This window comes from Rutilus rutilus (assembly GCF_951802725.1).
Source record: "Rutilus rutilus genome assembly, chromosome: 4".
Taxonomy (NCBI): domain Eukaryota; kingdom Metazoa; phylum Chordata; class Actinopteri; order Cypriniformes; family Leuciscidae; genus Rutilus; species Rutilus rutilus.
Window position 1 is genome coordinate 6,203,621 of NC_140212.1, and position 22,709 is coordinate 6,226,329.

General features: G+C 37.4%; 1 protein-coding gene across 1 annotated transcript in view; it reads left to right on the forward strand.

Moving 5' to 3' along the window:
* tmtc1 (transmembrane O-mannosyltransferase targeting cadherins 1) overlaps positions 1-22,561 on the forward strand; it is a 48,256-nt gene extending 25,695 nt beyond the window's left edge. The window contains exons 5-20 of the mRNA XM_084406700.1: positions 156-237; positions 1,338-1,441; positions 2,817-2,895; positions 2,976-3,086; positions 8,830-8,951; positions 12,568-12,735; positions 13,696-13,809; positions 15,310-15,453; positions 15,554-15,662; positions 15,777-15,879; positions 16,028-16,163; positions 16,334-16,478; positions 16,747-16,884; positions 18,722-18,844; positions 20,500-20,577; positions 21,456-22,561. Coding sequence (XP_084262826.1) covers positions 156-237; positions 1,338-1,441; positions 2,817-2,895; positions 2,976-3,086; positions 8,830-8,951; positions 12,568-12,735; positions 13,696-13,809; positions 15,310-15,453; positions 15,554-15,662; positions 15,777-15,879; positions 16,028-16,163; positions 16,334-16,478; positions 16,747-16,884; positions 18,722-18,844; positions 20,500-20,577; positions 21,456-21,578 — 1,879 coding nt within the window. The 3' untranslated portion in view covers positions 21,579-22,561. The remainder of the gene's footprint in view (positions 1-155; positions 238-1,337; positions 1,442-2,816; positions 2,896-2,975; positions 3,087-8,829; positions 8,952-12,567; positions 12,736-13,695; positions 13,810-15,309; positions 15,454-15,553; positions 15,663-15,776; positions 15,880-16,027; positions 16,164-16,333; positions 16,479-16,746; positions 16,885-18,721; positions 18,845-20,499; positions 20,578-21,455) is intronic.
* The last annotated feature ends 148 nt before the right edge of the window (positions 22,562-22,709 follow it).

The following is a 22,709-nucleotide window of genomic DNA, read 5'->3' on the forward strand; positions in this document are numbered from 1 at the left end:
GGTAATTAATTGAGAGCAACGGTAAACGGATTAATATACCCCTAAAGTAATTCACTGATGGTTTGATTAAGTCGGTAATGAATGAAAATGAGTTCATCAGCTGATTGAGTTATGGAGTTTGTAAACTGTCACATCTGGTTATGCTTTCGTTCCAGGCATCTGTCGCGCTCCAGGTTGAAGGAGCTTGTCAGAATTTCCAGCCCGTTTGTCAAACGTGCTTGCGTCGTCTCGTTGCATGTAAGTAGCTACATTTGGTAACACTTTATTTTACAGTGTCTTTGTTACATATGTCTTACTATAAGTAATAACAGTAAATTATGCATAATTCCATGTAACTAACCCTAAACCAAACCAAACCCTAATCCTAACCCTATAGTAAGTACATTTATAGTTTAATATCACTCAGTACTTAAATGTATAATTACAGTGTAACAAAGACACCTTAAAATAAAGTGTAACCCTACATTGTTACTGCCAAATATTGCAATGCTTTTGGGTGGGATCAGGGAAATGTTTATTTTATTCAACATTCCTGCTTTTTTTGTTGTTCAATGAAAGAAACGAACAAATTAATCAGTCAAATTTTTATTTTTATTTATTTATTTGATTTAGTTTGCATGCATGTCTTCTTATGACCACACAAAATGTTTATATTTATGTTTATGATACAGTTTGTATAAATTGGCCAAAATTTTCCCTTTAATTCCCATAATTCCCGTTAAGTTTCCAACTTGGAATATTTCCACAATTCCCCAGCTTAACTTCCCATGGAAAGTTTCCGGAAATTTACCAGACATTTTCTGCCCCTTCGCAACCCTGGAGGTTAAAGATTAAGATCTGGGCTGGATTATACTTCGATTTTTAACCCCATGAAATCATAATCAATGTTTTGTGGCTTTGAGCATCTACATGATTGCAACCTACTAAAAGCTGGGAAAATAGACTCTTAATGGATCAGGGGTCTTTCTTCTTCAGGAATATTGATGAATCTTGAGTATCCACATTTGTCCCTCCCCCTAATAATTCCAGTTACATAAACAGGTTTTTTTTTTCATGTGAACCTCTGATATTTTAATAAACGTTAACCTTTCATAATATCATCAATTTTACAAATGTATTACTTTTTTTTTTTATAAACTTTTTACATTTTTATTTATTTTATTATATTTTGTATTATTTTATTTAACTTCTTTTTATTTTATTATTGATTTATTATAATAATTGATTTATATCATTTTTATTTTATTTATATTAGCATTGACATTTATGTCATTTTTGTTGAACCTCATGTGCTCATCTGTAACTATTTCACAAGTTTTTACTGTGTTTTTCTGCAGGTTACAGTCATCATGTCTTTCCGCTTATGGTTGATGGGTGGATCCATGCCGCTGTTCTCAGAGCAAGACAATCCAGCATCCTTCTCTCCATATCTGCTCACCAGGTCGGTCTGACTGTCATCACTCTGTTACGGTTCTGTTTGATTGGCTGCGTCCAAAATCACACACTCGTACTCCATTTGCTTATTGGTTTCCATGGTTTCAAATGAATCACGCACCTGTTTCTGCTCAGTTCATTAGCTCTTCCTTGAACTTAAGACTTTAGTTTCTTCGGTTGATTGCTCCGTGTCTTCAATGTTATACGTGGCGGCGTTCTCCTGAGTTATTTCTCTGAATCTCCTGCGTCATGAGAAATATGTTCTCATCCACTGAAGAATATATGGATTATATTCTTATTCTATATAACGGCATTCAAATTCAGCGGGGGGTCTGATGTGGTTTGGAACGTACACAAAAGCAGGAAAACCTTGAAATTTCCTCCCATCCATAAATAACCGGATGAAGAATTGTTTTGTTGCAAGATTTTATCAACTATAATTATCTTATGTAAGAAGAACCATTAATATTTTCTGTGAATGCATAAAAAATTATGAAATCGTTTTACGACTTTTTTAACTTTACATGTATTAAAGGGATAGTTCACTTTGAAAATAAATTTTGGTATGTTTTAGCTTACCTCAAGGGCATCCAAGATGTAGGTGTCTTTTTTTCCGCAGAAGTTTCAATTTTGATATTTTTAGGTCAAACCGTTCTTGTCTGTCAGTCATTTCATGCAGGTATATGGTCACTGTCTCAAAGAGCATGCACAAAGTCCAAATTAAAACAATTCCCCATCGTCCAAATTAAACAATTCCCCATCGTAAGCACACATTGATGGCCTAAGACACGAAACGAGCGGTTTGTGTGAGAAAACGAACAGTATTTATATCGTTGTTATCTCTTGAAAACAGCACACGTCCAAATGATCTGAGGGCGCGGGCGGGTATAGATATATACATAGATGTCGCCTTGGCTACGGTTTCGTTCCAATGAACTGCAGTAGCGAAGGCGACATCTAGTGTATACATCTATACCCGCCCGCGCCCTCAGATCATTTGGACGCGGCTGTGTTCAAGAGATAACAACGATATAAATACTGTTCGTTTTCTCACACAAACCGCTCGTTTCGTGTCTTAGGCCATCAATGTGTACTTACGATGGGGAATTGTTTAATTTGGACGATGGGGAATTGTTTAATTTGGACGATGGGGAATTGTTTTAATTTGGACTCTGTGCATGCTCTTTGAGACAGTGACCATATACCTGCATGAAATGACTGACAGACAAGAACGGTTTGACCTAAAAATATCAAAATTGAAACTTCTGCGGAAAAAAAGACACCTACATCTTGGATGCCCTTGAGGTAAGCTAAAACATACCAAAATTTTATTTCAAAGTGAACTATCCCTTTAATTTAGCAAATCTTGGCTGTCTTTTTAGGTTTCTTTCATACTGCTATCTGCTCGCCTTCAATGCCTGGCTCCTACTGGCTCCCATAGTGCTTTGCTACGATTGGCAGGTAAATGGCATCAACAGAAACGCACTGCAAAAACTACATTCTAGTAAGCGTTTGATGATTGCATGAGTTGTGATTGACAGGTGGGAAGCATTCCTTTAGTGGAGTGTCTGTGGGACGGACGGAATATTGCTTCCCTGACTTTGGCTTTCGTCATGCTGGCACTGAGCCTGAACTGTGTTACACGCCTACAGGTGAGCACACACACACACACACACACACACACACATTTCCTCATGTCAAGACAACCGCTGAGACTTTCCTGTTTCGATCGTATGAAAGCCTTCACTCATGCTGTCTCACATCCCGCTGTTCTGTCGTTCCTCCAATTCTCCACGACTCATCGCCATAGCAACCCATGAAAAATAGCAGCGACTGTGTAAATGAGTGCAAACGCTCACATCACGTGAAGCAGATGTTTGCCCGTGAGCTAATGCACACGTTCCTCACGCAGGTTGCGCATGAAGTGAGATGTTTATTTATCAGGTTATTCAGTTCCTTAGGCAATTATTTCCGCTCATCTTTTGTGAGGCACATAATAGGCTGACGGTGAAATTCATGTATCATTTTCATATGCCATATAAATGTACTTTTAGCATCACAGACCCTGGAAAAATGAGCAGTACATCAAAACTGCTTGCAAATCTTTATTAGCACCATTATAGTTTCAGACAAAGAACATCTTTGAACAGTCAAAGACCTTTGTTTCAACTTTTTAACTTTTTTTAAATGCCTGAATGACCAAAATGTCTCGATTCCTACCCGTCTTAAGGCCTGTTCACACCAAGGACAATAACTATAACTTTATAGTTATCGTTCTTGGTGTGAACGGGCCTTTATGCACCTGCTTGCTGTGCAACGGGTGTTTGTTTGTTTGTGAGCATCAAAGACGCCAATACTGTTTGCTGGTTATGCATGGAAAAAGTTAACATAGTGGGTAGTGCAGGTTCAAATCTATTTTTCAGTTTTTCTACAGATTTCTATGCACTGAACGAGCTCAAAAAAGCCTCTGAATTAGAATATAACAGATAACAGCAAAGCATTCAAGGTTTTATAAGAGCTTGAGAGCTCCAGCCACCAATAAAACATTTACAGGACCATTTTCTGAAACTGCGAGAGGATGTCAGTCAGGTTTTGTCGACCCCAAGAACGGTTTATTGGTTGTTTGCCGCTGTGTTGGCGGTGTCCTTGGGGGATCTTTTAGAAATGTTCACATTTCTCTACACAGGTCCTTGAGTTTGTGGAAAGAAATTGGCAGTGCGTTTTCTCGTTTCTAGAATGGCTGATCCGACTCCACATAATGAGACTTGGGGAATGGGAAAATGAAAGAGAGAGAGAGAGAATATTCCAGTCCCTCTTCAGCGGATCTCATATCTACTGACTGAATAATTCATAGTGTGTGTCTGAGACAAGCTGACAGACCAATGTCAGTAAACTGCCTGCTCCTTTTACTGATCGAGTGGAGGTGTGTGGATGTGTGCGAATGCTTAAGAGTGAAGAAACCTGGTTTTCTCATTCCGTTTATAGAGACAACAATCTCAGATTTCATATTCTATAAATGTTTCACACGTGGACTGGAGGATCAGTTCAAACTTTCATGTACCTTTCAAGGTCTGAGGCCATGTTGAAAATCTGGGATTTCAAATTTAATTTAAACCTGGCAATTTTAGGATTTAGGATTTAAAACTAATATGAATATAAAATATTTAAAAATACTACAACACTGGTCATTGATCAAAATTATCAAGCAAAATTTGTACAGACTCCTCTGTACCGACTATCAGATGTTCTTGCTTATATTGAAGCTCTTTGAATCGTTCTCAAATCACCCTGGACACATGATTACAATTTTCACTCAAATTGTAATGCTATTATCACACAACTATCCTTCTTGCCTCAGGAAGGGGAAAGATGATTGAAAGAAATTGAAGAACTGAAAAAAGAGAATAAAGGAAGAGCTGAGGGAAGTGCTTGATTTGAGCCGGATCCTTTTCTGGAAAATGTCAGATTTTTGCATTTCAGCATTTGTTTTTTAGCGATTCGGCATAAACAAGTGCAATTACATGCTAATGTATGAGAGAGAGACAGAGTGATCATGGGTTAATGCAGATGAATTTGGAGGTTATGTTTTGCCATTGGCCCTTAGCATATATATATTTTGATCAGCTTTCCTAAGTTCAGAATCACTCTCATTGGTTGGTGCTTACTACTTACCCAGTAAAGGCTAAAGTTTGGATGGAGTGCTTATACCTAATAAATTATTCACCAATATCGGCAAAATGTCAAAAAGACAGTCAAGCATGTTTTCATTTTCCATATCCACGAGTAAAGCTGATGGTGTTTCTGATCAAAAGCGATCCCAAATATGGAACGGCTAATAATAAGGATAGCGGGAGACACGAGCACGGGAGTTAGATCAGTCAGAATCAGAAAGTGAAGTAATGGAGAAGGCAACGACGTCGTCGGTGAGAGAATATCGTTGATCAACTGAATAATTTTTGGTTTCACCGTATACTGTACGTGACAGAATTACACACAGTTAGGGCTGTGCAGAAACTTGTGGATGATGCTCTTACAGCCTTCACTGTTTATTGACATCATTGTATGTTCCGGGAAAACTTAAGTTGTATGGTCAGTGTCGGTCACAGCGACTTTTAATTTTGATCCGGAAATTGTTCATTTACAAATGAAGCGCTGGCTGAGGGGAAGAACCAGCAGGAAAGAGCAGACCTGAGAGAGGTGTTAGTCTATAAAGGCCACTGAATGGATTTTGGCCCGGTGACATTTTGGGACAGACTGCGGATGACCTCTGTTTGTGCTGCCATGACAACAGATGGCAACTGGCGAAAAGGATAATGCCAAAGCTATCATCATGACCCAGCTTTAGCCCTATAATACTTCCCAGAAAAACATAAGCTTTAGGCTCTGTTTTTATGAGTGTAGTCTGGTTTTGCTTTGCGTTGCTTTCGATTCCTGTTTGTATTGAACTGTTTGTATGGGGGGGTTTTTGTGCTCTTTTTCCATATAAGTGGTAACGTTAACCAAATAAAACATTTTTTTAGCAGTGATGGGAAAAATCTGAAGGCTGATATATTACACTGAGGGTTATCTATTGAAACATATAACTGTGATTCCCACCCCTGTCCAGTTGGTGGCAAGTGCGCATATTAATGAGCTATTATCTAGTATGGTCTATGGAAGTAAAATAATGACAAATGTTTTTGAAACAAAAAAGCTTGTTGAATTGCTCTACTTGAAAAAATATGCATTGCATTAACCCTGCTTGCATTTTAATGCATTGTATTTTCAGGGCTTGCATTTTTATGGGCTGAAATTCAACATGGTTGTATATTTAAGCTGTGAATATTTCAATTCAAAACATTTCACACACGTTTTCATTATTAAAAATTCAATAATCCATATTCACCTTTCAGATTTCACTTCCAAAATGTTCATTCTGTTTAAAAATACAACCTATAATATTCGACCGGCAATTTTCGGTCCATTTTATTTCGCTTTACAAATTCGCTTCCACAAATTCAGTGGTTCAGATTCGACAGAAAATCCAACATTTGACATCCAGGAACGGCAGGAATATCAGTAGATTGCTGACTGAACATTTGTCATTATTTTACTTCCATATGGTCTTGTCTTTGATCTCAGTGCATGAAGTCTTTGTCCAGCCTGAGGCTTAGGCCCTGGCCCAAATGGCACACTTCCACGTGCACTTGCGGTCTTGTGGATTTAAGGCCATCGCATGTGAGTACCCCCTTTCCGGCCGATATGCACCCTCTATGCGCACTTTTGCCGAGCCTGTGAGCTCTGCTCCAGACTTCTACCTGACAGTCAAAGAGGCATTACATCACAAAAGTGTGGACTCGGAGGAAGATCACGAGGGCTTAGGACTCCATTTGGGACAGGGACTGTAGGGACACCGCTACACACAATTGCAAAAATGTCACGGCAGCTGAGTGTGAAAAGTTTCTTCAAAAGGCCAAAAGCTTGTGGTGATGTTGATAAAAGAGGGACTGAGGTGGATATATAGGTAAATATCTTTTAACATTTAAGCAAATAAAGTCCTCAGAGATTGTTTATAATTTATTGTTTTAAACAAATCTGCACATTCAGAATGCAACAGTTATGGCATCACAATCATGAATACATTACCATATCATTTACATATCAGCACCTATTTAGGCTTATGACCGACTATATGGCCGAAGATCAGCCAATCGAAAGTCACTATTAGCAGTGTTTTTATTGTTAACAAAAAATTATTAAAAAACTTAAATGAAATGTTGCATTGGCAACTAATAAAATAAAATAAGTTCTAGTACTAAAATTACTAAAACAAAACCTGAAATAAAAACAAATTAAAGCTAAATAGAAATAAAAAAAGAATTATTATTATTATAAAATATAAAAATGACAAAACACATTCAAATGAAAATGGAAAATATAAAAATAAAAGCTAATTCAGTGTATTAATAAATACTATAATACAATAAAAATAACTGGACTTTAGAGGGGAACAAAGCTAACAAAGTGTAGAATATGACCTATGTAATATCAGAAACATGTTTATCATGAATTGAGCTATGCAGCTCATTTGACTTGAACTTAGCTTCCACTTTCACTGAAATAATCCCATTGTCACATGACCATCCTTGGCCACACCTCTATCATGCACTACCTCCGATCAGCCGTGCCAACTATTCACCCTAATGACTTTCCAATCTGTCTCTGCAGGAATGTTTACTTGGCTAATTGTCTCATGCAAAACACACAGACACACACGCAGGCCCGAGAGTGGGTCGATTTTACTGATTTGTTACCGTGAATGAATGTCATCAGCACATTTTGTATATTTCTTGGTACAGTTGTTGCATGTCAGAATGCCTGCTTATTTGTTGCTGAACCTGAAGTTAATTAATGTTTTTGATGGACTGGAAGGCAAAAATCAATATTAAAACATTCACGTATTGTCTGTGGAAATGAGAATGAGACTCCAGACAATGGCTGTGGTAATATTGTTTATTTTTCAGCAGCGTATCGGCCTATGTAAAGTAAACCGAGCGTGATACAGTTATCATTTTAACCCGCACCACCACCTCTCTCACTCTAGCTTAGATTTCATATCCAATTCATATCTCTGTATTGACCCATCAATCCTCAACTGTCATATTTAATGAACTTGTACATCGATAAAAACAACGCCAGCTCATATTTCAAGTATACTCACTCAAATAACACTAATAAAGATATGGAAGCTCTGTAGCGGAGCATAAAAGGCCATTTTCCTATGTGTTTCCTGTGCTTATACTTTCCTATTATGATTTTTACTTGGCGGATGAAAAAAACAACATTTACTCAGAATACCAGATTACCATAGCGACCTCATAGCAACACCCTAACAACCTAAGCAACACAGTTAAAAACCACTCCGAATACCACACCAACATGCTTAAAACACTCAGAATACCTTAGCAACTTCTAACCTAAAAACCTAAGCAACACCCTAGCAACCTCATAGCAACTCAGTTAACCCCTCAGAACACCATAGTGACCTCATAGCAACGTGCTAAACATAATTCAGATTATGTGAGCACGTTGCTATGAGGTCACTATGGTATTCTGAGGGGTTAACTGAGTTGCTATTAGGTTGCTAGGGTGTTGCTTAGGCCTTAGTAACTTCATAGCAACACCTTAGCAACGCAGGTAAAAAACACTCAGAATACCATATCAACCACATGGTAATATTTGGAAGAAAAAAAAACACAGCATCTTCATAACACCTTAGCAACAAAATAGCAATGCCCTAATATTGTGCCTGTGGGTTTTGCCTGTAGAAAACATTTGCTTTTGTTTCGTTCTTGTTTCTCTAATTGCAAAAAAACATAGAGTTCTCTTTTTCTCTGTCTCTCTTTCTTTGTGTAGAGGATAAAAGGGAAGGAGGTGTTGGTGGGCGTGCTGTTCCTGGTCTTTCCCTTCATCCCAGCCAGTAATCTGTTCTTCCGCGTGGGATTTGTGGTGGCGGAACGAGTTCTCTACATGCCCAGGTTTGTGTCTGCGCCTGTAAAAATATATTGCGACAGCCAGAGAAAATGTCCTTTGAAAACATTCCTTGCTCTGCAAAATACTTCTTTTTTTTTTTTTTTTTGAGCTTTACAAATTCAACCCCCATTTTTCTCCTTCAACTCGCTGTGGGAATCACACACCACTGATAACGGTACATAATCTGTCTTTAGCCCTGCTTCCCATAATGCACCACTGATCTGTTATATGCGTGTGTGTGTGTGTGTGTGTGTGTGTGTGTGTGTGTGTATTTATGTGAACTGTAGAGATTAACAGACAATGAGGCGTGGTATTTAATAGAGGATGTTAAAAAATTATCTTATTAGCTCGGAGTGTAGCGGTGGTGACCCGACAAACGCCCACATACACACATAAATACACATACACACAGCATTACATCCTTGAGTACACTTAGTTATGAGTAATGAACGGTTTCTGCTCAGTGAATTTAATGGCTTGTGTTAGGATCAGATGGGCACTTATCTTGGCATTTAGGCATCCATTCTCTATGCATGCTGGGTAAATATTAGTAGCACTGTCTTTGTTAGCGCCAACAGCAATAGTGATCAGACACGTGAGGGCCGCACTGCGGCTCGGAGGCCAACTATTTACACTCACAGTCTCTGACACACACACACATACACACATCAGCACACAGCTATGAGAGGAATGTGAGGAACTCTCAGGCTCTGATTCACTTGCCTATGGAGATTTTAAAGAGTATATGGCGTGAACTTTACATACTTCTCATACTTTTGAAAATCCAGCGTTTAGTTGATCCTGATAAGCGCTCATTGTCACAGTTGTAAAACACGACAGCTTTCTTCTTCCATGAGGGGGTTTGGCTTCACAGCGTCTTTATTTCCAGGTGGACCATTAAAGAACGCGACACACACGTCCTCCAGACATCCTGTAGAATTCAACCAATCAGATGACAACTTCGAAAATCCTGATGAGTTGAGGCTGTTGAGATCAGTGGCTGTTTACTAAGCCTTAAAGACAGACAGAGGGCAATATCAGACAGATATTGACAATATTCATTTTCCACATGTTTTTTTTTAATGCAAAAAACTTTATTAAAATTATATGTGAACCTCAAGGGACATATTAAAATAATCATAAAAAAATCATGTCATGGCCCCTTTAAAGATGCAATGAAATGGGAGTAGCTACAGTTCTTTTCCTCCCTGTTGTGATGTACATTAGAGTGACACGGATTATCAAAAATGAATAAACGTAGGGCAGAGACTTTGTTCTATGCGTCGGTTGTTGATTAGATGTGTAGGCAGATCTGAATACGACAGTTGACCGTAAGAAAGCGATGAAATCTGTCGTTTCACCAGACGATCAAGTTAAGAAACTTTGATTAAGAAATAAATAGGGGTTGGAATTACATGGTGCCTCACGATACGATACAGGGCTAACGATACCGATAATATCATGAGACAGCAATTCTGTGATAATCAATATATTGCTAGACAATCCTATAATGATACATCAAGATATCTGTCTAACTATGAAAACAAAATGCCTGTGAAAATGTTAAAAATGTTTACACACACTGCTGTCCACCATCCCGGTAAAAAACTCTTTTTCCTTGACTAGTTAACTTATGTTCTCGCTGGGAGCAAGAAATCTATTTCGAGCTCCGTATTTTATTAATTAAAATATCAATGTTTGGCGCCAGCGTATCGATTCTCATATCCACAACAATAATTTGCCCTATCGATATTTTGTCCCACCACTAGTCATAAAAAAATAAAGCATACACGTGAATCTTTCTCAAGATCAGTAACATGCATTTAGAAAGTGGATTGGGTGAATTTATCCCTATTCATGGTAAGATATCCTGGTATGTGGTAAAACAATCCTTTAGACTTATATAGAAGGAAGGACCTAAACCAAATCTGGAGACCAAAATATCATAGCACTCATAATAATCTTCTTCAGTAAAAATCTGGTGCAATTGGTGTATCCAGTGCAATTACAAAACAAATTCATTTGAACTGTGAATGTACCACATGTTTCAGAAGTGTGTGTGTGTGTTTGTGTGGGAAGCAGTGAAAGTGTGTGTGAAGCCGCAGAAGTCCTCATATGTTCTGTTTGTGGGGAGTGGGTGTTGACTCGGGAAAGGGAGGTGTCGCCTTCCAAATATAAATTTCCTGGTCAGCAAAGCAGAGACAAAGAACGAAAATGAACCTGGAAGGATATTGGATCACGCTTTAGATTAGGGTCCAATTCTCACTATGAACCGACTTTTGCCTAATTACTGCTTCTTAATAGTTAGTAAGGTAGTTGTTAAGTTTAGGTACTAGGTAGGATTACGGGCTTTATAAGTACTAATAAACAGCCAATATCCTAGTAATATGCATGCTAATAAGCAAAGTAAATAGTGAGAACTGGACCCTAAACTAAAGTGTTACTGGATATTGAGACCTAAAAACACTCCAGCATTGAATACATGACCCAGACATTCCCATTTTTAACTTGCTCTTTGCGTCGATACTGTGAGAGATTGATGTAAATGTGTTTGACTTGAGCCGTTTTGGACCGTGGCCACAGTGACACCAGCGTCTGAGGATAAACATTGTGAGATGCGAAATCGGATCAGCCCCTTTCCTGTGGCTAAAGATTGAGGGTTTTGTCCTTCTCATGATTTCCTTTAAATATGCACATTCACAGATGTGCTGGAGAGACTTTGGATGTGCTTTTGTGTTTGCATCTTGCTAGATAGTGAATATTACCAGGGTCTTACACAATAATTAGCAATATTCAGTGTTTGATAATAATACTGCAAAAATATTACATAAAATGTTCCAAAAATGACATGAAAAATTCATTCAGTAATTATATAATTTATACATTAATAATTTTATACAACATTTTTATGCTGATATATATATATTTTATAAAATTATAATATTTTGAATATTTACTATCTCATACTGTGTGTGTATAACAGTATACATATTTTAGGAATATTTTAAATGATTATTTATATATTATAAAATTTTGTATTATACATTTATTGTGTCAAATATCTTATTTGATATGCAGAATAATCCATACACATACTTAATTTTCTATTAATATATTCATTCATTCATGGGAATTCATGTCATTTTAATTATTTCTTCCCTGTGATTAAACTATTTACACTTTTAAAGATCCGTGCATATTTTTTTCATTCAGCATTTGTGTCAGTGATACTACAGATAGGTTCAAAGATACTTTCAAGAATATGATTTTTGGCACAAGTAATTTGTTCCCAGTCTTATTTTAACTATTCCCTTGCACACACTTAACATTTTAAGGGTATCATATTACCATTCGTCATGAGATTTTCACTGTCTGGCTCTAGGAAATAGTTCATATCTGCATGTGAAGCCTAAAGATTTTCCAGTTGGTTATCACCGTCTTTATGCATTTGAATACACACACACACACACACACACACACACACACACACACACACACACACACACAATACTCTCTACACTACATTACCTGTTATACACAAAGGCCTGTTTAAAAATCTATGCAGTGTTTCTCACATTACAAAGCTTTTTCTATGATAACGCTCTGTGTGTGTGTGTCCAGTATGGGTTACTGTGTTCTGGTGGTGCACGGGCTAAACAGACTGTATTCAGTGGTCAGTCGGTGGGGAGCGGCCGCTTTAACTGTGTCCATGCTGGTTGTCCTCCTCCTCTTCTCCTGGAAGACCGTCCAGCAGAATGAGATCTGGCTCTCCAGAGAAGCCCTGTTCAGGTGTGTTCATATTCAGTTCCTGCTGCAAGATCCACAATACACCAGTTTAAGGTGATAGCTGGGTTTTGCAACACAATTACTGGTTTCTAGCTGGTTAATGCCGGTTTAGTTGGATTATTACCCGAAGAGGACCTGGCTGAGATATTAAGGCCCCGATATACTCAAGGCCAAGTTCCTTTCATTCTTCGCTTTGGGGTAAAAAGAAGTTTGAACTTCATGAGCAGCGGTACACTGTTAGCGAACATCCTAACGGTCACGTCATGTTTAATTATATACCACTTTATACAATAGATTGCTTTAAAGCAGCAGCTTTACAGTAATAAACATGAAAAACAGTGGAGACGCTGAGCCCACCTACCTATTACGTAATCGCCACAGACCAATGGTAGTTCGAAGGTGTTTGAGCAAAATTTTCCGGAAAGTTCGCTTTGGTTTGGAAAGTTCGCAAGCTGTTTCAAACTCCCAAACCGAACACCAGATGAACTTCGCTGTGGCTTGATTTTGTTCAACGTCACACCAGTTTGTTCTTCGATCTCGCTTGAAGTATATTGTGGCCTTTAGACCATCTTGATCTAGCTTGTAGTGTGCCTGGTCAGCCATCTAAACCAGGATAGATATTCGTAAATTAGCGCAATCATTCAATTTGTAATCTAACACAAAATTCGTATTCTAACACAGGGGTGGGAGTTTAGCTCCACCTCCATCCCTAAATAAACACCCCTGAACAAGCTAATCAAGGTTTTCAGGATTACTAGAAGGCAGATTTATTGGCCGAGATTTTCTTTTTTATCACATTTTATGTTCCATTACATGTGTATTTTTTTTATGAGTTTTAATGCAATTAGCATGAAATGGATTGAGTTTTGCATTCTTTGGATTTTCCTCCTAAATGGTGAATGCGAAATGTTTTCTTTCTCTTTGCCTTCTGGGTCCTGAACTATTTTCTTCCACCTCCGTCAGGTCTGGCATTCAGACTTTACCTCACAATGCTAAAGTTCATTACAACTATGCCAACTTCCTGAAGGACAGAGGGCGAAACCAAGAAGCCATTTACCATTATAAAACAGCCCTCAGGTACTGTGTGTGTGTGTGTGTGTGTGTGTGTGTGTGTGTGTGTGTGTGTGTGTGTGTGTGTGTGTGTGTGTGTGTGTGTGTGTGTGTGTGTGTGTAGGCATGAGAACATACAATAACATACAATAATAATGATGGTAACATTTTAGTTTAGGGTCCAATTCTCACTATTAACTAGTTGCTTATTAGCATGCATATTACTAGGATATTGGCTGTTTATTAGTACTTATAAAGCACATATTAATGCCTCATTCTGCATGATCATATTCTACATCCCTTAATCCTACACAATACCTAAACTTAACTACTTTACTAACTATAAATTAGCAGTAATTTGTAGTTTGTTGAGGCAAAAGTCGTGGTTAATAGTTGTGAATTGGACCCTAATCTTAAGTGTGACCATAATTATTTATACAGTACAGGCCAAAAGTTTGGAAACATTACTATTTTTAATGTTTTTGAAAGAAGTTTCTTCTGCTCATCAAGCCTGCATTTATTTGATCAAAAATACAGAAAAAAAAAAGTAATATTGTGATATATTATTACAATTTAAAATAATTGGTTTTCAATTTATTATACTTTAAATTATCATTTATTTCTGTGATGCAAAGCTGAATTTTCAGGATCATTACTCCAGTCTTCAGTGTCACATGTGACATCCAGTCTATCACATGATCCTTTAGAAATCATTCTAATATGATGATTCATTATCAAAGTTGGAAACAGTTCTGCTGCTTAATATTTTTTCATAAACAGTGATACTGTTTTAGGATACTTTGATGAATAAAAAGTAAAAAAAAAAAAAAAAGAAGCAAATGTTTTAAAAATAGAAATCTTTTGTAACAACAATATACACTACTGGTCAATAATTTGGGGTCATTTTTTTTCTTTCTTTTTTTGAAATAAATGAATACTTTTATTCAGCAAGGATGTGTTAAATTGATAAAAAGTGATAGTAAAGAAGATTTATATTATTAGAAAATATTTTTTTATTTTGAATAAATGCAGTTCTTTTGAACCTTTTATTCATCAGATATATTAGGCAGCAGAACTGTTTCCAACACTCATAATAAATCAGAATATTAGAATGATTTCTAAAGGATCATGTGATAGACTGGATGTCACATGTGACACTGAAGACTGGACTAATGATCCTGAAAATTCAGCATTGCATCACAGAAATAATTAAGTATAATAAATTGAAAACCAATTATTTTAAATTGTAATAATATATCACAATATTACTTTTTTTTTCTGTATTTTTGATCAAATAAATACAGGCTTGATGAGCAGAAGAAACTTCTTTCAAAAACATTAAAATTAGTAATGTTTCCAAACTTTTGGCCTGTACTGTATATTTATACAAGATTTTTTTTAATAAGACTTTTTTGTTTTGTTTTGTAAAATTAGTTTTAAATATTTTATTTTTACTTAATATTTAATACTGTATTAGCTCTTTGATTGGTAATGTAAATCCTAATAGCGTCCTCTGTCTCTGTGTAGACTGTACCCTCGACATGCCAGTGCTCTGAATAATCTGGGCACTCTGACTCATCAGGCTGAGGAGGCTGAAGTTTATTACAGGAGAGCGCTGGACATTAACCCTCAGCACAACAGAGCTCTCTTCAACCTGGGCAATCTTCTGAAGTAAACACATGTTACTTGTGTCCGCTGCCTTTGGTTTCAGACACAGTCTCTGTGTCTCTGTGTTTATGAGGAAGAGGATGATGGTGATATTGTTTTCCAGGTCTCAGGGGAAGGAGGAAGAGGCGGAGAGGATGTTGAAGGAATCGATTCGGTTCGGTCCCCATTTCGCTGATGCGTACTCCAGCCTCGCCTCTCTATATGCTGACCAGGTCTTGCTCTCTCGATTCAGTTAGTGACACATACAAAGTGGTCTTTTCAGTTCTTGTTAGACATTTTTTGCAATTCCTTAAAAAGGAATTTTTTTTGTGTGTGTGTGTGTGTAGGGACATTCAAAAGAAGCAAATGAAATTTACACCAAGGGTATTGAGAACTGTCCCGACAGTTCTGACCTCCATAACAACTACGGTGTGTTCCTGGTGGACACGGGTAAGAAACTTTTGCTAGATGATTGTTACTTGAGGGTGTTAGTGCCCCAAATCTCTAGTGATTAATAAATATATGCCACATACACACCTGTTATGTTTCACGCTTCATATCAACCACATTTTATACACCTACATATTGTCCCTTTTAGGTCATGGGGATCGTGCAGCCTTTCATTACCAGGAAGCGGTGCGTCTCAAGCCAGCTCACTATGTTGCCATGGTGAACCTGGGCCGTCTTCTTCGCTCGTCCAATGAAAACAAAGAGGCGGAGCTATGGTACAAAAGGTAAGATGAGATCAAATGAAACTGTATAGACTAAACAGTGTATCCAGCTTACACAACTGTAAACTAAATCACAGGCGCTGTGTGTGTGTGTGTGTGTGTGTGTGTGTGTGTGTGTGTGTGTGTGTGTGTGTGTGTGTGTGTGTGTGTGTGTTTGTGTGCGTCTCACACAGGGCCCTGCAAGTGGTTCGTAAAGTGGATATCCTGACGCCTCTTGGGGCTTTATACTACAACACGGGTAGATTCGAGGAGGCACTGGAGGTTTACAGAGAGGCAGCCACACTGCAGCCCGACAGCACTGATATCTGGCTCGCCCTGGTGAGATTACAGTGACTTTTTAGCCCAAAAATCTGACCAGTTTGATGTTGTTTTAACTGTCAGCGTCCTTGAAAATAGTTTTCTTGAAGAGTTTTAAAGCGTATAACGTCAGCTTAATTAAGCCTCCACAGAACCATCACTGTGATTCACATCACCGCCTAGAGAAACAAAGGCCGCATCCTCTCGGGTTCCTTTCTGGCCGCTCTTTCATTCCCTCTTTCCTTTTTTTTTACTTGTTTTGTCTGTTCCCGTCTCGTTGTCTCCGCAGGCGCAGGTTTTAGCCATGGCAGGTCGTTCTACAGAGGCAGAGAAAATGACCCTGGGCATCATTTCAAAGACCAGCAACTGCATTGAATGTTTCCGCTTGTTGTCTGCCATCTACAGCAAACAAGGCAACCACACTGAGGTGTGTGTATGTGTCTGTGTGTGTGCTCCCTTTTATTTCCCTGTACTAGAGCTGCACGGTTAATCATTAAAAGATTGCAAAAAATAGAGCAAATCCTTTTTGAATATAACTTGGCGCTTCAAACAACGATTGTATCGATTACATTGTTAAACCACCAGGTGGCGACAAGTGACTGTTCAAAATGTACGTGTCATTGAATCATTCATTCAAGAGATTTGTTCAAAAACGCTGATTCATCCAGTAATGAAATAGGGCTGCGTTTAACTCCACTTTTAGACATACACTGGCAAACTTCCCTAAGCACTTCCGCTCGGGAAATCCCTGCCGCCATTTTGAAATGCGTTCAACTTCGTCAAGTGGACGAGGGAAGTTTATTTGGACAGACCCTCGACCCCTCAATTCTGACTGAGGGAGTCTACTCAACATGTACACTTCAGGCAGATCCATAGACCACAATGCACCATGATTGTGACGTCACAGCAAATCACGTTTAATTCACCCCACACCCCATACAACTAGTTATTTTGACATTTAACCGCATTTAATACTTGTAGCTACCTACACCTACCTAATACTTGTAAGCTGACTGTTTTTTAACACGGGTATAGTGTTATCATTTTTGTGTTTTAATACATTTAATATAAATATATGAATATATTTATAATTAATATTTGCATATATTTACATTTTTAACAGCCCAAGCATACATACAGACCTTATGCGCCAGAGAAACGAGGGCGCCGCCATCTTTAGAATATTGTCTTTGAACTTCCGTTTTTGCGGTTGCTCTGTCCAGGAGTAATTAACTTTTTAAGTGGATTTACTTAATGTAAAGTTAACGAAAGTTATCATGAGGATTGTAATGTTTAAAGCAGATGTCTTAAATGTCAGTAGACTGGGAAGATTTTAAAACAAGCCGTTCATTCATAAATACACAATATCACTGTGAAAATACAGACCGGAAGTCAAAAGACAACGAGCGCAGCGCTGAAAAGGGGCGGGGCTACATAAGGTCTATAGAATGGTGTGTAAAATTCATAAGGAAAAAAACTAAATAATAAATCAGCTCTATTGCAGATTCCAAGTGATCAAGGGCGTTCAATTTAAACACATTGCAAGGGTTCCGCCAGTAGTGCACTCGTGCACTGTGAGCAGTGACGCACATCCAAGTGAACGAGTCGGAGGGGAGTTAGCGAGGGAAGTTAAACACTGCCCAAGTGAAATCTTTATGAGTGAGTCATTGAATCATTCATTCAAGAGATTCATTCAAAAACGCTGATTGAAATTGAAATGAAATGAACCAATTATTTTTTTTAAATATTCATTCTAATGAATTAAAAAAATGTAAATAGACTGCAGCAAATACTATTTTGTCAGAACCTCTAATAATTTACCTGTTACTTTATTTAGCTGTCTGTTCAGAATCCTGGGAGAATCGTGATCTCTATTCGAAACAAAACAAAAAATGGTGATTATCATTTGATCCAGAATAGTACATCTCTTTCTTGTACAGAAATGGAAAACACACAAACACAAGAATTTTTTGGTGCTCTGTGAAATCAGTTCATGCAGGAGCTTAATTTTGCCTTCGGTCTAATCTCGTCGCTGAGGTCGGCAATTCAAAAGAACATTTTATTGAATCTCAGTGAGGCGTCTCAGACTAGAATTTTTTTTGTGTGTAATTTCTTTTCATTACACATGCCTTTACTCATTACTTTATTACTTGACTTTGGCAATTCTGCGCCTCAAAGAGAAATCTCAGCTCTTGCAGATGAAGAAGTTCAGCACTAGTTTTGAGCTGAATGAGCGTGTGCGTGTGTGTGTGTGTGTGTTTCAGGCGTTGGATGCGTTGAAGACCGCACTGCAGCAGGAGCCGGCAGACCCTGTGGTGAAGGCAGAGCTGCACTTCTCCATGGGTAACCAGCTCCGAGAGATGAACGAGCTTGATCGAGCCTTCCAGGTAAACTTCACCTGCAGCTGTCAGACTGAGAGTACAGCTCTTCAAATATTCCCTTTCAACACATTCTTGTTTACTGGGGTGTAGTTTGCCTACAGACAGTTCACGGACCATTTGATGCTTATAAACCGCAAGAGCTTTTCCCAAATGGAAAACTCTTATTTGACTGGCTGATTTAATACAAAATCCAAGTCCAGATTAACAGGGTTTTATGAGTCCTCTGAGAAGCATGAGACTTGAGGCTTATTTTTTTGTCTCTGAAATATGCCATTCATACTGAAAATAACTTGAAAACACATCTTCTATGGTAGAAATAAAGAAACGAAGCATTTTAGGATCATAAATCATTTTCATGACAATATATTCTCCATTGCTTGTTAAGAAAAAGCAATTCTGATTGCTGTATTGTGAAAGGAAAAATGATGAAGCATTATTTATTATTGTTTAAATGTCAAATGAAAAATTTGAAAATGAATGTCATATGTCATAATTAATATGAAATAAAATATGGATACATTTACTTATGTTAAATTAAATGCTGAATTTTGGACACAATTTTCATCACTGCATTAAAACATAAATGCACATGAATATACATAAATGCAATTCATATAGACAGTCACTTGAATACTTCATCTTCTATGATGAGCGTGCTTTCCATTTACGAATTAAGATTCATTTAGTAGTTTTGTGTTGCACAAAGTCAAAGACATTTTTAAGATTTAGTCCCATTTACTGTACAAGCGCTTCTGAGGAACAACTAAATGCTAGATTTGCCTAGCATCAGATTTTTTGTCAAATATATTTAAGAGTAATATTAATTGAGTGATATATTAAATATTACCAATATATTTATGATCATTTTTCTGGTGATATAAAATTCAGCAATGAACATTGCTGTCATGATGAATATAGTCATGAATATTTATTTATTTATTTTTTACCATTATGAGACTTCCGATTATGAGAGTGTTAAAACAGAGTTCAAGTCATGGTTATAATAAGCTGCAGTATGAAACCAACTAAAGTCTGGCTAAATGTGGAGTAATTGTGTTTTCTTCTGCTTGCTTCTTCTCTCACCTTCACACTGTTCTTGCCGGTGCCCTGATACTGTCACAGGAACATCAGCCGCATCCTTTCATCTCCAAATATAAACAGTCCAGGCTTTGTCTCGTGCTGGAAGCTTTCTTCTTAACCTTGCTTTTTCTCTGCCTTAAAAGGACTTGAATGAAGTTTCTTCGGCAGAACGTCTGGTTAACACAAGGACTGTTATGGTTTATTCTTTGTTCCTGGACTCATTCCAGGTCTCCCGCTAATATTTGCCCTGTAGTTCCACATTTATTTTGACCACAAAGGGACAGATGAGAACAGGCTGGTCTCAGGTTCACATAATGCTGCTATCCAGTTCAAAGCTCAATTATAAAGGCTTAAACAAAAAAGGCCTTTTGCGGTATTTCAACACCACATCTGCGGTAGAGCCAGACTGTTAAATTCACCTCCTTTCTTTTCTTAATGGATCGTGTTTCTTACACAGACCAAAACTGTTTTAAAAGGTTGAATCTCGCCTGTGGTTTAATGCTGTCGAAGTCATTCATCATTGGATACATATCATGTTTATACCATATATAATATGTCACGTTTTGATCTAATGTTTCCAGAGCTACAAGCTTGCTGTCGAGCTCAAGCCTGACCAATCACAGGCCTGGATGAATATGGGCGGCATTCAGCATATCAAGGTGTGTTGGCTGAGACTTGAGGTCTGATGAAAACTGACAAGAAATTTCACCACAAAAACCAAACGGAAAAATATATTTTGCATAAACAAAGAAATTGTTTGCATTAAGAAAATTAAGCCTTTGGTTAGGACCATAAATAATTCTGACATTATTGTTGTGATAATTTATTCTCAGTAACTTATTAGAAAATTCTTATTACTGTAATGTGAAGAATATATAGATATATTCTATTATAATTAATAATACAAATTAAAAATGCAAAAAAATTAAATAATTATAACAATAATTAAAAGTTAAACATTATTATTTTATATATATATATATATATATATATATATATATATATATAATTTTAGATACATATATGCAGTGCATATAGTCAGAAATGGTGGTATAAAAGGTAATTGTAGTAAGAAAATATATATATATATATATATATATATATTATTTTAGTTATCGTGTGAGTGTGTGTGTGTGTGTGTGTGTGTAAACAACATTGTATAAAATTGGTTTTATGTACATTAAACATTTCTAAATAGATTTACTTAATACAAAACTGTATTAAGTTTTTTTTTTCTTCCAAGCATAAAATAATGCTAATATTATAACTTAGTCACATTGCATTAACCATAAAAATAATAAAAATATTCCGAATTTTTTAAGAAAAAAAAACATTTTTATGACTGCATTACAATGATAATGAGAGATTTTTTTTAAAGTAATAATTTTGAGGGAAATGTGCTTAATTAAGAAAAGGCACAAAATCATAATACTCCTTAATATTCCAAAAATATAGCTTTTTTTTTTTAATCCTTTTGATTATATGACCTGTATATTTCCTCACGAGGCCGATCCAAGCACTCTTGTCTGTTTTTTAGGGAGACTATGCAGCAGCACGAATGTACTACCAAAGAGCTCTTCTCCTCTCACCCAGCTCCAAACTGCTGAAGGAAAATCTGGCCAAGCTGGACAGACTAGAGAAAAAACTCCAAGGGGCCTAGAGGAACAGCGAGACCCGAACCATCGGCCAAGCAGCCAAGAGACAGAAGGGGTGAAGAGAGGGAGCGGACGAACACAGTTTGGACTCAGGAGATGATTCACGACCGCTTCCTTCCCCTCCAGAGTTTACAGAGGATTGAAATAATCCAAAAGACTGACATTTTATAGCCTCTGCATTCAGAACTGGAGCACACAGATACCACTGACCTCAGCGACAACACATTTCAGAAGATTTCATCATTGTTCCCGTCTCTAAAACCACTCAACGACTACTTTAAAGTGCTCCGACCGGCACAAACTGAGCGTGTGTTCTCGTTTTATTCCTCACCGTCAGGCGTGGAAGCAGAGGTGCCGTCTCCGAGACTGAGAGGGATTTTTTTTCTTCCGGATGTAAAGCCGTTCCACTCGACCACAGCGGCTACGTTCTGCTTCGATGATTGCTAAGCCTCGGAACTAGCGTTTCGGACAAATGCTGCAAGTTTTCAAATATGACTGGGCATCTGCTGTGTTCCATGAACACGGCTGATCTGATTTTGTGATTTAAATGAAGGACAAAAAAAATGACAGGGTCGTTCATCATGTGCTTTAATTTGATCTTTTATCTTGTACACGCATCAATATTGTGGAATGTATCTTTGACTAAAGGCGTTTTGACCTGTGCAGTGAACTACATATCCTATTTTTTTTCTCCTCATAAGCTATAATACTGAAGTCTCTATGAATTGGAATTACGAATATGATGCATAACGACGTATCCTTGAACTGGGTCACCGTGACAGTAAATGGATTGGAGTCGTATTTTCGCTGGCCAGAGTTTGTCATGCAGTACTCTTGATTACACCGTAATCTTTGCACTTACGTTTCGTTGCCATAGGAACTGTTATCAAGAACATTTCTTTAAATGAGCAGCAGCCGTGCTAAACATGTCATAGCAGAAACCAATGTGAAGCAATGTATGATTATTTAATAAATATTATCCAATACTTATGAATGTGCTCTTGTGTTTTGGAGGTGTTGACATTGCTCTGGATGGGCAATTATGTGTGCAATTAACTTTCTTATCAAAATCCAAGGCCAGGTGTTAAATTAATTACCCAAATCAACCGTTGCATTGAATTGTGCAATTGTGTTTA